At 35.2% G+C, this 13,769-nt stretch overlaps 1 protein-coding gene across 2 annotated transcripts in view; it reads right to left on the minus strand.

The window, feature by feature from the left end:
• Positions 1-13,769, minus strand: part of Sox5 (SRY-box 5) — a 419,324-nt gene that overhangs the window by 93,174 nt on the left and 312,381 nt on the right. For both annotated transcript variants that reach the window (XM_004634556.2, XM_023718979.1), the window contains one exon: positions 13,505-13,590. In XM_004634556.2, coding sequence (XP_004634613.1) covers positions 13,505-13,590 — 86 coding nt within the window. The remainder of the gene's footprint in view (positions 1-13,504; positions 13,591-13,769) is intronic.

Genomic DNA, 13,769 nt, shown 5'->3' on the forward strand with positions numbered 1-13,769 from the left:
GAATAACAGGGTTTGAGTATATAGGAGAGAAGGTAGCTAGTGGTCTCCACCCACCTTTTGAGATAATAGGAGTATAAAATACTGATAGTACACTGTTAAATAAACAAGTTGAAAAGTAATTCTTTCCATTTCAGCTCGTGCTAAGAAACCAATTGTATATCAGTATAAAAATAATGAGCTGTGCTTCCACCTCTGTTTATTCCTACTAAGAGAGGTCACACATCCTAATCTTGTTTAGTTTTTAAACATTTTATTCTAATGGGAGTATGAGTGAAGAGGTGCTGCTGGTGGGGTTATAGGATAGCCCCCATATTTAGCCATGTCCAATATGTATCTAGTACTGTTGGTCCTCATTTTTAAAATATTATAATAAAAAGTTTAAAAATGAAGTTTTGTTACTTACATTGATTAATTATAATACACATTTTATGTATGATCTATGACAATTGCTGTTCAATCACTGTGAACCAGTAAATTAGAAAAATTATATAAAGAGGGCTGGCAAGATAGCTCAGCAGACTAAGCGCATGCTTAGGCAAGCACAGGGCCTGGGTTCGACCCCTGGTTCTGCACACGGCACCAGACCCACCCTCAGGTGCACTGAGCTGGCCACTGAGCCTGCATGTGGTAGCACAAGCCTGTAATCCCAGCGCTAGGGAGTTGAAAATAGGAGGATCACTACAAGTCGGAGGAGTCTGAGCTGCATAGTGAGACCCTATAACAAATACATAAATTTAAAACAAAGCAAAACAAAAACAATAGAAAGATTATACAACCAAAGAGAAGTCTTCCTTGATACATTCAGGGTATTTCATTTTGTTAGTTAAGATGACATTAGATGAACAAAATTTCAGGTCGAGATCTTCTAATACCTAGGATGTTTCTAATTCTCTTTAGACCAAAACAAACAAGCAAATCAGTCATAGCCATCTTTTTCTTTCTGATGAAGTTACTCTTTGCCAGCATTTGTTAATACCAATCCCAAATCCTGACTCATGTGTGCTTATTTGGATTACTACAGAATTGTTCATCCAACAAGTAAACATTTCTGCATGTTTTTACTATTGTGAGAGAATAAAAAAGTAGCTAACGTCTCAGAACTTCATATACAACAGAAAAGAGGAAAGACCTGAAAAGCTGAGATGACATAAAGGTAGACAGGGATTAACAGAGGAAGCTAGTTAAAAACAGGAGAAAAGTTAAGTGAAGAAAGAAAGAAGTTATAAATCAGTTTAATGTTAACCAGAATTTTCTGTTTCTCAGAGAATGATCAGGCCACTGAAAACTACTACAATGCTAATAATCTGATTATTTTCTAAAGAAAGTTATAAGGCTCAATCAGTGTAATGATATTTTGATTTAACCAAGCATCTTTAGGAACAAATATAAAATTGTAACCTGTGGAATTTTAAAAATCTAGTTAGGTACAATATGTTATTTTAAATTCTTATAATGTACACATAATAGTATTTTATACATATTTTACTAAGTTTTGTTTGAGAAATAAATGCCTTGGATGGAAAGAAACAAACAGAAAAAATTGGGTACTTATACTATTTTGGTAAGAATTTAAAAAGGTCTTTGTAATTGACATGCAGGAGAAAAATTTTTGTATTGAAGAGATATTTTCACAAAGACTTTCTCTTCCATTAAATACAAAGACTCTTAGCTTCCAAAGGTGTTCAACACAGATATTGTTGGTGGATTTCTCTATTTACCATATCCATTATACTAGAGAATATAGATTCTGTAATCCTAGAAATTGACTTTTTAACTCTGAAGAATCTGTTATGCTCATTTTAGATGGTTTTAAACATTTGAATCAGGGAAATAAGTATAAAAAATAATGGTAGCTAATGATGCTTATGCTGTCCTCAGTACTCTATGTACTATCTTATTTAATCATTATGATGCTTCTGTTACATAGGAATAGGATTATGCTACTTCCTAGGAAGCTATTTGGCCTCTTGACCAAACACACACAAATAAGGCCTATCTTCTTTTAGAACTCAGGACCATAACCCATTATATGACATATACCATTTGTAAACTGTTAAATAGAATTTAAATGAAAAATCTTACATGCTCCAAGTTATCTGGTTGGTTACCACCTTGAGGTATCCACTTACTACTAACTGCTTACAATGAAAATACTGAATCTATGAAGGTAAGATATGTCCTGGTTTCACACTGTATTAAATGTCAACTTCCATTTCAGGGGACAGAATGATATCCAAACTCAAAATTACTTTGGAAGAAAAACAGAAGTACAGTGAAGTAAACCAAGATGAAAATAAAAATGAAGAACATGTAAGGGTCTTTTCTTTATTTTGCAAATTGTATCAATGTCTTCACTTCTCCTCTATATATTAACTAAATGTTTTCTTTGTACGAGTTCTAGTAATTGACAATTCCTTTCAAAGGCAAACAACTAGAGTCCTGTAAAATGAGTCATAAGAAAATATTTAGAGCATATATTTATGATTAAATAGTAGGAGCTCTACAGAATAGAAGAGGCTGGACATCCCAAACTTCAAAATCTGAAATCCAAAGTGCTCCAGATTCCAAAACTTCCTTGACATTGACAATACACCACAGTGGGAAATTCCATACATGAAACTACTTCATGCAGAAAATTGCTTGACCTATTACATAAAATTACCTTTGGCTACGTGTGTAGGGTGAAGATGCAACATAATGATATTTCATATTTGGTCTTGTGTCCTATCCCCAAATATGTCTTGTTATGTGCATGAAAATATTCCATAACCCCCACCCAATATAAAATGTGAGACTCCTCTTACTCACGTATTTCAGATAAGGGCCACTCAATCTGTCTGTCCAAAATGCAAATAGAAACTCCTGTTATCTTAAAGCAACCATTATAGATTGGAGACACAAAACTTCCTATAGTTTCACCATACTCCAAAAAAGAGTAAGCTCAGGTAATATGGAAAGCAAGAGAAAATTCTTTACCCTTTTAATGTTAGAGATATTAATTATTCTGGTCCGATGCTTATTGTAGCAAATCATTTGAAAACATACTTTGCAACTGTTCCTCCATTTCTTCCTGTCTACTTCATTGGCAGAATGGATGGATAGGAAAAAGGTACGATGTTAAAGAAAAGACCAAATTTTGAAAAGATAGAATAAGGATGGTTCATTCCCAGCCATCTCAACTTTCTCTTCATACTCTCAGCTTGGCCGAACAATACTTAGAAGCTTCCACAGAAAACAACAAATTTGAAATGTGCTGGGCCTAAGCTTTTTTTTTTTCTCCTCTCTCTGGAGGAATCCAATAGGGCTCTATTTTCCAGTTTTGTGAAGACACTTGCCAACTGAAGACAGCTCAAAATTGTGCTGTGGTTTTTCTTCTGGGTCTTTCTGTCAGAATAGTTCATTCATGCCTGCAAAGTCATATCTGCATGATTATATAACCATTTTTGAATACTACCTTTCTTCTGAGAAGCAAATAAAATATCAACAGGACTTGTGATGTAAACAATCTCACTTTGAACCTTCTATGTACAAATAGATATGAAACAGCATGCTTCTCTGTTGTTTTGTTTTCTAAATCCCTTGATCTTTCAATAGCTTTCTACAAAAGAATTAATTCACAGAGCACAATTACTGAACTCAGCAGAATGAAGCAATTCAGAAGGGTGCCATTGTTACCAATATGCAAATCCTAACCATTGTTTTATTCATCTTTCTTTAATGGTCTAAGTGCAAAATTAGCTATTTAAATCCCCGCCTTTACCCCAAACAACTTAAATATAATATATACAATTATATGCATGGACTTTCAAGGTTATTATGGCAAATGGGAAGATGCTAGATGTAACTGTTGAGTTGCTAGGATTTTAGGCACACTCCTATTAATACCTGCTTTAGCCAGGTCACTACTTAAAGCTTATATGACCTCATCTATAAAACTAAGGAGTAGATATAGAAAAATTGTTTTAAGTATGCTGAGCAGCAGAATTTTTAATTCTATCTTGACCAATGAGAACTTTACTTATAAAACAAATACAAGTGGATGTTACTGTGCAGTGTTTGGTGGGAGACAAAGACTCCAGTGAATAGCTTGAAGCAACTGTTTTCAAGGCCTTTCCATTACAGATATACTCGTCAGCACAATAGGTTGTTCTGTCTTTCTCCAAACTGTGCTCAATCTCATACTTCATTGTTCTCATAAACTTCAAGCTTCTCTGTCTGATTCATTGTGGAGCCTCTACTCAGTTTTTCACTCATGATTCTCATTTAAAGAGTTCACACACTATAAATATCTGGCAAACAAATAAAATTTCCAGGATGCCACAGGTCTATAGTTTACTCCCACGCTGAATTTTAAAATAAAATTGTTTCCTCAAATAATCAAAAGTTTATCAAGTTTTTCAGTTTGAGAAATAACTGTGTTATTCATAACAAACTCTTAGGATAAAAAAACACATGTCAAAGTGAATAATTCCACCAATAGATCTAGAAAACAAGTGAGTTTCAAACTGTTTCAAACACCAGAAAACATTTTATATTATTTACTTTAAAAGTGTATACTTTACTAAAAGTACCTGTGTTAAACTGTGTTATGCTTTTTAAGGTCTTTATTTAGATTAGTCAGAGGCAATGCATAAAAACCAGCTGGGTGCATTGCAAAAATAGTTTTCATAGCAGCTAACAACACTTATTAACCTACTACTTATTAACCTACATTGATTCTTGCCAACCACCTAATATTTCATAAATGATAACTAATGTCTTATTTGTACAAAGCATTTTACACACATTATATCATTTAATCCTACCAGTATACCATCACATTGGTAAGATATTATACTCATATTTTACACAGAGAGATTAGGTAGCTTGCCCAAAGTAAAAAGGAAAGGCTAGTAACAAACAGCATCATGATTCAAGGCACGGATTACTGCAGGTATAACACTTTTGACTATTATGTCATTTTACCTCTCAGAAAGTAATAGTGCCTCTTGAAATATTAATACAAGCATGATGCTTTAATGTAATAAAAATTCTGTTTTAGGCTATATTATCTTGGTTCTAATTATCCTTCAAGAAACTTTTCTGTACATAATTAATAATGAAGATTTCCACTCTGTTTACAAGTTCTAAGTAATTTTCCAGTTGCATGCTTTGACTTAAGCATATAAAAATGAAACCATTCATAGATAACATTCAACAGTTTCATATGATAATAAACAATAACAATAAAATAATAATATTTATTTTCCCTCAGGGACATCCATAGTCATTTGAGTTACTAGTCCTTTTAAGGTGATAATTTTTACTTTAGTCGAATTTTACTTCCATAGCTAATTTATCTTCATGAAATAGTCCTTGAATCAATTAAAAAAAAAACTACTAACATCAACCAAACCAACAGTTTGGCTGATAAGCAAATTTTAAGATAAACATAATCTGTGAATGTGAAAAATATTAATTGCTCTCCCTTCTTATACATGGCCAAGATTAGAAAAATCAAATAGTTCTGTTTTTCTTGATAAAATGAAAAAAACTGTATACTTTAAAAATTACTTAAATTGATGTTGTTCCTAGAATTATATCTACTATTGGCCTTGAGCCTAGCAATCCTTTTAAGTATATTAATTATCCCAGAAACATTTGAGCCACTTAAACATGTTTTAAGGAAACACAGCATGCTGTCAAAGAGCAGGAATGGAGTCATGACCAGAAAAATGTAGCATTGCACTCAGATTAGTTAGGTGTAGAAAAGGACAGAAACTCAAAGAGAACTTTAAAGTCTTCGATACCTGTGACTGAGTGGCCATTACAATGGAAAGGTACATGTACTTTATTTTCCTTACCATGTAACAAGAGTTCATGAAGCCACTGAAAGCAAGAAAATATAGAAACAAAATGAAAAAGACACTGCACTCTTGTCATTGTCCAAAAATGTTAAACACTTTCTGGAACCTTAAAGGTAGTGATGGCCAGGAAAGCAGTGCCTACCAGGTTTTACATTAAAGGGGATTCTTGAAAGCTGCTGGCTCTGATTCTAGCCCATTTGGGTTTGGAAAAGTTAGAAAAAATGCTGGCCACACTTTTTCAGGCCTATTTGCATTTATTCTTTAGTATGCAGAATGTCTCTGTATATAATTTAATTGTTGTTGGGGTTTTTGCCTCTATTAATACATATGCAAATTAGTCCCTCTTGCAGCTGTGCTGTATTAATCATATGTGTGCTTCTGTCTGTCTGCCCTGCAGGCTCAGGGTTGAAGGGAGGGAGAGAGAGAGAACTCAGTCTCTTAACCTGCAAGAAAATTCACTCAGGCAGACAGAAGACTGACAGCAAACGGCCCACCAGGGCTGCAGCTGAAATGTGAAGCAGTTGATCATTTTCACCCTGTATGGAAATTACTAAGATCTAAAGGTAAACCAAGTAGCAGCATATTTGGCAAAGATAAATATTTAGAAGCACTGCTCCTTATAAATAATTATTTCAATAAGATCTAGCAAGATCTAGATTCCATCTAGACCTTTCCATATGGTTATTTTTTCTTTTCTTTTCTTTTTTTCTTTCTGGAGGTCTCTCTTGGCCAGAAACAGATGCTGGGGAATATGAAGTATTAATCTGTTTCTTGTCATCATTACTGACCTTCTTCATAGATTAGCAGGAGTTTGACTAAAAAAAATGAACTCCATTTTTTTAATCTATGTATGTCTATCTTGATGTTATTCACATCGCAGCTTAAGCTATTTACATTATAACTTCTATGCACCTTTGACGGTTATGAAAAATAGAATAATTTCAGTTGATATCTTCTATGATTCAATTTTCTCAATCTGATCACATGTCATCTATCATTTTCTCCATTAAAAAAATGCATGGTGCTACTGTATAGTTACTGGGGATGATGTGATTTCATTTATGTCAACGTGGAATTTTGAGCTTCTATTACAAAAATATTGTTATTGAATTTTTAAAATCATTTTAAAGTTTAATTAATTCAATAAAAATTCATGATTGAATGCTGCTTGCTTATTTTGAGTAAACTATGACTGTCCAAGAAGAATTTCCATCTTTTTTCCTTCTGTGTATCATTATTAATCATTGGTGGAAGGAGACATTTTTGGCTTCCTATAGGTAGAACAGGTGGCAACCATCTTTTGGCCAAGATAAATACAGTATTTATAAAGTGAGAAGTAACTGGATAAATATTTCTTTCTAATTTCAAATCTTAGAAGCCCAGCTAAAAAACAGAAATAGGATACTATGGTACAACTATTACTATTAAAAGCCTCATGATGTTCAATAAGTAAAATGCAAATGAACAAAATGGAATAAGAGAAATACATGCTAGATAGAAGACAGTTGCCATCATCTGATTTTATTAATTAGAGACAGACGATCCACTTAGCTGACTCCAGCTAGTCACAAATGTCTACAATTTTAAAGTGTAACTCTATTTTATGTAAACAGTTATACTCAGTTTTTAATATGCAAATGAAGATAGACTAGAGGAGCTTTTGTGGAAAAAGGAAGAGAAAAGGTAAATGCAATATATGAAGTTTCGAACTGCCTAGTTACTATTTCGATAAATATGTTCTTTCATAGTTTATAAATAATTGACTTCAGTATAGTCTCAAGATGAACATACTGACCATAATAAAGCATTTCCAATAGTGCATGTTTGTATAGATGCCTGTATGGATATTAACATCATATAGGAATAATTGGATATAGCAAGCTTGGTCTTTTATTTATAAATTATAATACATTTAAATAAATTAGATAAATGTAGCAAGCACTAAAACATCCCTTATGCAACAGTCCACAGTTATGAGGAGGTAAAGGGTAGGAGAGGGAAGGAGAGGGCTATGGATTTCTCTCATACTATGAACCTTTTATTGCATGCAGAAAAAAAAAGGCTTCAGGGTGTTAAGTCAATATAACCTGTCCAGGAATTATTAATATAATGCTTTATTATAATAATTAATTGACAAAGATTATTATGTCCAGAGCTCCTGACAGTTTCATTCATTTTATAAGTACGTAATGAGCACTAGCTCTCTCTAAGCTTTTCTTCTGCATAGATGAGACATATTATTGAAAAATAACAAAAGTCACAACTCTTGTCCTGTTCAAGAAAATTAGAGCAGGTAAGCGGGGATGTGTGTGACTCTAGGGGAGTTCTTCTATTATTTAGACAGGTAGGTTAGGTAGGCCCCTGAATGAGGATACCAGAGTGAATACGTGAATGCTATATTAGCTGCTGGGCAGGATGGAGGAGCCTTTCGGGGAAAAGAAACAGATGGTTTGAAACTCTAAGGAAAAATTTCTTTCTTATTTTTTTTATTTTTTGTGGAACTGGGGATTGAACTCAGGCCCTCGCACTTGCCAGGGAAGCGTTATTCTACTGAGCCATCTCTCTGGCCCCAAGAAAAGATTTCTTGGTAAGTCAGGAGACAGAAGAGTCTCCTGGATCACAGTGGACTCAGGCAAGTCCTGTGATAAAAAATGTTCATAGAAATAATTTTTGTATATATTTAAACTTCTTATAAAACTAATTGTTGCATAATTAGGGAAGACTTTGGCAGAGAAAAACTTCTTATTTCATGTGCTATTAGGCACATAGAGTGTTTTCATCAGATTCTTTTATTCAATAAGAATACTTTATTATGAAATGTCAGCGTTTCCTTACTAAAATGAATTTATATTGCTATGCTTTTCTTTTTTCATGGCTAATAATATTTTTGATTTCTGAATTTCTGCTATGTTTTTATTTTAAAATGATGAAGATTAACTGATATAGGAAACTAATTATTAATATTGAGTTTAATTTCATCATTACAATAGACTACTTGAAAAAATTAATGTATAATTTATTGAAAGCATAACGCTAAGAATCATTCCTCATTCTTTCATTTAACACATATTTATTGACCCCATAAAATATTTCAAGCACTTGGTTAAGTGCAAATGATAGTAAGTCTCAACTTCACAGAGTTTGCTATTTCAGAGAAACTAGGAAGTAGGATCTAAAGTGTATTCTCCAAGTGCCATGAGTGAGAAATGTGGTGTGCTCTTGGGAGACAGGTGCAAATTAAGGTCAAGAGTCATCGAAATCTTCTCTGAAAAATGTGATGTTTTTACAGAAACCTTAGGCAGAAGTAGAAATTGGACTGGTGAAGATGGTGAATAATGGTGTTTGGGAAGAGGGGAAAACCAGATGCAAAAATCCAAGAGTGGAGAAAGAACTTGAAAATCCTAGAGTCATGTCAGGTGCTTAAGCAGAAGGAAGACACCGCTGGATTTTTGCTTTTTTAACCAAAAGCATCATTTGCCTAATATACAGTAGTGAAGGTGCAGAAGTGGACAAGAATAAGAAAGTAATGTCCATGCAGGGACTGCAGCAGTGAAGTAAGACAGTAATGAGGCCATTCTAGCCTAAAAGAGTGACAGTAATAATTGGAATAACTAGATTATCCAAATATTGTAGTAGAGGAGATGAACAGAGTGGATGAGGTTTAGGGGAAGAAGGAGGGAAGGCACAGAAAGGAGACAGCCCCACTTCCTAGTCTGAGAAATAATGGAATGAAACATTCAGTAAAACCACAGAATAAACAAGTCTGAGGGTGAGGAAGGCAAGTAATGTGTTCATATGGTGTATAAACATGTGGATCCAAAGCTCAGGACAGACTCAAAGGTGGAAGAGAAAATAGTACATTTGTTATTAAAAAAATAGTGTTTTACACAACATGAAATTTATATTACATATATGTATAATCTAAGCCCATTTTTCTCTAAAAAATAAAAAATAATATATGTCTATGTTTACAATATTTTAACTTCTCCCAGAAGTGCACAGTAAAGTGAAATTTTAAAAGAAGTATATTTAATTTCATAGTAAGGATCTTCAGGGACATAAAATAAGAATTAAGTAGTAATCAATGGTCTTAGGGGCTGGTGAGATAGCTCTGTGGTCTAAGCACCTGCCTGGCAAGTGTAAGGACATGGGTTCCATTCCCTGTACTGCATGCCCTGCTGTGCCGGCCACTGAAATCGGGCATGGTGGTGCACGCCTGTAATCCCATGTCTGGGGAGGCTGAGATGGGAAGATCACTACAAACCTAAGCTGCAAAGAAAGAGCCTGAACCAAATAAATAAATAAATAAATAAATAAATAAATAAATAAATACATTTAATAATCAGTGGTTTTATTTAAAGTATACCATTTCATTTTTTAAAATAATTGCATTTAATAAAATTCTGATTTTATTTAAGATATCATTTAAGTATACAGAATCATATGTGCACGGTTATTTAAAGAAATGCAAATGGTAGGTAAACAAAATCATCCATGTGCAGGCATGTATCTATAGTGCTATTTATTAGATATAGGTGTTCAAAACAAATACATGCCTCAAATATATCTGTGTAAAGATGCATGAAATGGAAAACTTAGCCTTTGAAACACACAGCTGTCATTCTAATTCCTGTTGCCACTTTTAGCACTGCAAAGCACATAGTGTTTATATTAGTGCCAATTAATCAGTATTATTATTACAATTTCATTAGCCCGTTACTGAGATAGCAAATGTCACAAAGAGAAACAATGTCTCCAAAATCTGAAATAAAATTTCCTATACTAGGGAAAGTGAATACTTGTTAAAAAGCCATGAACATTGGACTCCACTACAGCTTGTATCTTTGTTAAAGGGAGATACAAAGATGTAACACAAAGCATTGTAATAAGAAATAAATGAGATAATCCTTGTAAAGCCTTTGCCACATAGCCTAATATAAAAAGCTTGTTCCATAGACCCTGGCTATTAACATTAGTTGTTATAGCATTATACTGTTAAGAAATTAAACTCATTGTGTTGGAACCCAAAGAGAAAGAAACAACATTGTTTTATGTTTTGATACAGGGTCTTGCTACTCAGCTCAGACTGTCTCAGCTTCCCCAGTGCTGGGATTATAGGTTTGTGCCACCACACCCAGTTTCAGAGCCAGCACTGCATACTCAGGGTTCCACAGCATGTAGTACCTACGGCTCGGAACACGGGACCTCGTGATTGACAGGCAGGCGCTTAGACCACCAAGCTCTCTCCACATCCCCAACATTGTGTTTTTGTTTAAAATACATATTTGTTGTACCAGTGAATCAGGATTAGTTCAAATCACCACGTTTTCTTTTTCTCTGTTCAAATCAATGGTCTTAGGGGCTGGTGAGATAGCTCTGTGGTCTAAGCATCTGCCTTCCTGATGTTATCTCAACTCATCGTTTTTGTTGTTGCCTTAGTGACAGTACACCTCTGGTTTCACCACTCCTTACTGAGGCCAAACAAGAAGAGGCTTGGGTTCTTGAAGAAGGGTCCTCTTCTACCTCTACTCAAGTGAGGATGCAAAATTCATTAAAGTGAGAAGGCAGCAAGAGGGAGAGACTTGCATATTTTTCCTCAATTTATATTTGCCAAGCTAACAACTTAAGACCTCACTTACTTAGGGGTATGGTGAGATAATCCTTATGAAAACTTGGCAGCATACACACTGGGGTTGGTGGTGCATGTAACTACAAATAGTCCTGTCTGTATTCTCTTTGGAGTATTCTAGAACTAGGGATAGACTAGTGAAGAAGGGCGGAGCCTTTACTGCAGGCTGAGACCAAGCCTATAGAGTAGCATCACCTTATCTCCTAGAGAACTGGAAGAAGACCTGGGTGGAGGAGCTGAGGATTCTCCACAAGGAACCCTGAAGATGAAGGAAGGGGCAGGCACTTTGCTCCTCAAGCAGCTGCTGGACAACTGTGGTGTTATCCCACATGCGTTAGAAGCACAGATCGACACCCTTGCTGGCCTCTTTATTAGTAGACTAGGAAAAATTGACGATTATGCAAGAAAACTGTACACATCCACGCACTCTAGAGGATCTTAATGGTGGAGATTTCCTCCACAACCCACACCTGCACAGGGTCTAAGTTGGAGTTGAAGAAGGAAAAGTTAGCTACTCCTTTCCTGATTTCTGGTCTTTAGAGCTGGAATTCTTGGCTATTAAGGGGACAGAACCCAGTCGGATGTAGACAGGATATGAGACTAAAGCTTCCAGCAGGACTGAATCTTAGTAGCTGAGTGGGAGTGGCCAGGGATATAGCTCAGTTGCACAGTGCCTACTTGGTAAGCACAAAGTACTGAGTTCTATTTTTGGCCCACAAAAAAAGACAAAACCAGCGCTGGTCAGATAGCTCAGTGGTCTAAGAGCCTGCTTAAGCAAAGCACGGGGACTGGATTCGATCCCCAGCACCACATGCCATGCCAGTCTCGCCCCCGGGGTACAATGAGAAGGCAACTGAGACTGGGCATGGTGGTTCATGCCTGCAATCCTAGCGCTTGGGAGGCTGAACACAGCAGGATCACTACGAGTCTGATCTGTATAGTGAGACTTGTAGACCCTCTACTAAACACAGAAAAAAAAAAATACAAAACCCAATATTGGAATAGAGGATGGGGTACCTAATCAATATATTATTGGAGGATAGAAAATAAAGATTTAATAGAATATAATCAAAAGCAGAGTTTGGAGAAAAATTAAACTGGCTACTACAGTCTAGTCCACTGAGATGGAACTGCTTAAAAACTGGTTTATGAAAAGAGGAGTACACTTTGTGTAAGCGTTCAGATAAGACTTTCTGATTAGCTACTACAGTTAGCTTTGCTCTGGCCAATCTGGGTGGGGGAAGAAGAAAATAGTTCAGATGCTATTTGAAAGCAAGAGGAGAGTAAAAGGTATCATTTGTAGCTCTGAGGAGGGCCAGGTGTCATGAGCACTCAGACAGCTCATTTGTGGACTAGTGACTATCCTGAGCATGCTCACACAGCGTCATGTCTAACAGTCAATTCTTTAATTGAATAAATTTGATAAAATTGTCATTTTTATAGGATGCTATAAAAATTAATTTAAACATGCAATTTTGGTCATCCTGTATAGTTTCTATTAAGTTGTCTTGGTCTGTAAGTGTGTTTGTATTTCTTTTACTGCTTTTTTCTTGTTGTTCTTTTTATCTTGACAGAGGTAATTCTATGGTAAAATTATTATTATTATTATTATTATTATTATTATTATTATTATTATTGGGGTTTTTTTTTGGTGGAACCAGGGATTGAACTCAAGCCCTTGCACTTGCCAGGGAAGCACTTATTCTACTAAGCCATCTCCCCGGCTCCTCTATGGTGAAATTATGATGTACAGTAATTATTAAAAAACTACAGCATATTCTTAAATCATGTGAGGCAAGAAAAAAAATTCAAGAAGCTATCTTTAGTATAGGAAACACCACTAAAATGAAAAGAATCAAAATCTCAATTTTTGGTTGAGGATCAGAATAAATAAATTTAAAAACAAAAGAGTGTTGCCTCACAAAATACCACTAGTCAGTTTTATTTTGCTTTAACATGGTAATAGCAGTAATAGCTGTTTTCCATATTTACTTAACCTCTGTCTCTTCTGCATTGTGCGCAGACTTACCTGCAGTTGGAGTGGGCCTAAGCCTGGTGTTGCCGCAGCAGCAGCTGCCATGGTTGTTGGGATCAGCTGAACAGGGTAAGGGTCACCTAAGTAAGAGAATAATAGAGGCGTCAGCACCTTTTATCTACTCTCCACCTGCAAATTAAACTCATGCATTCACTCTTTCCAAAAGCCTTCTTTTGTGTGCCTTGCCGAGGCCTAATGAAAGGCTCTATTGTGCAGCCTTTTACTAACACTCTTTTCACAATTCTGGCTGAGAGAGGAA

This window comes from Octodon degus, unplaced genomic scaffold (assembly GCF_000260255.1).
Source record: "Octodon degus isolate 3935 unplaced genomic scaffold, OctDeg1.0 scaffold00064, whole genome shotgun sequence".
Taxonomy (NCBI): Eukaryota; Metazoa; Chordata; class Mammalia; order Rodentia; family Octodontidae; genus Octodon; species Octodon degus.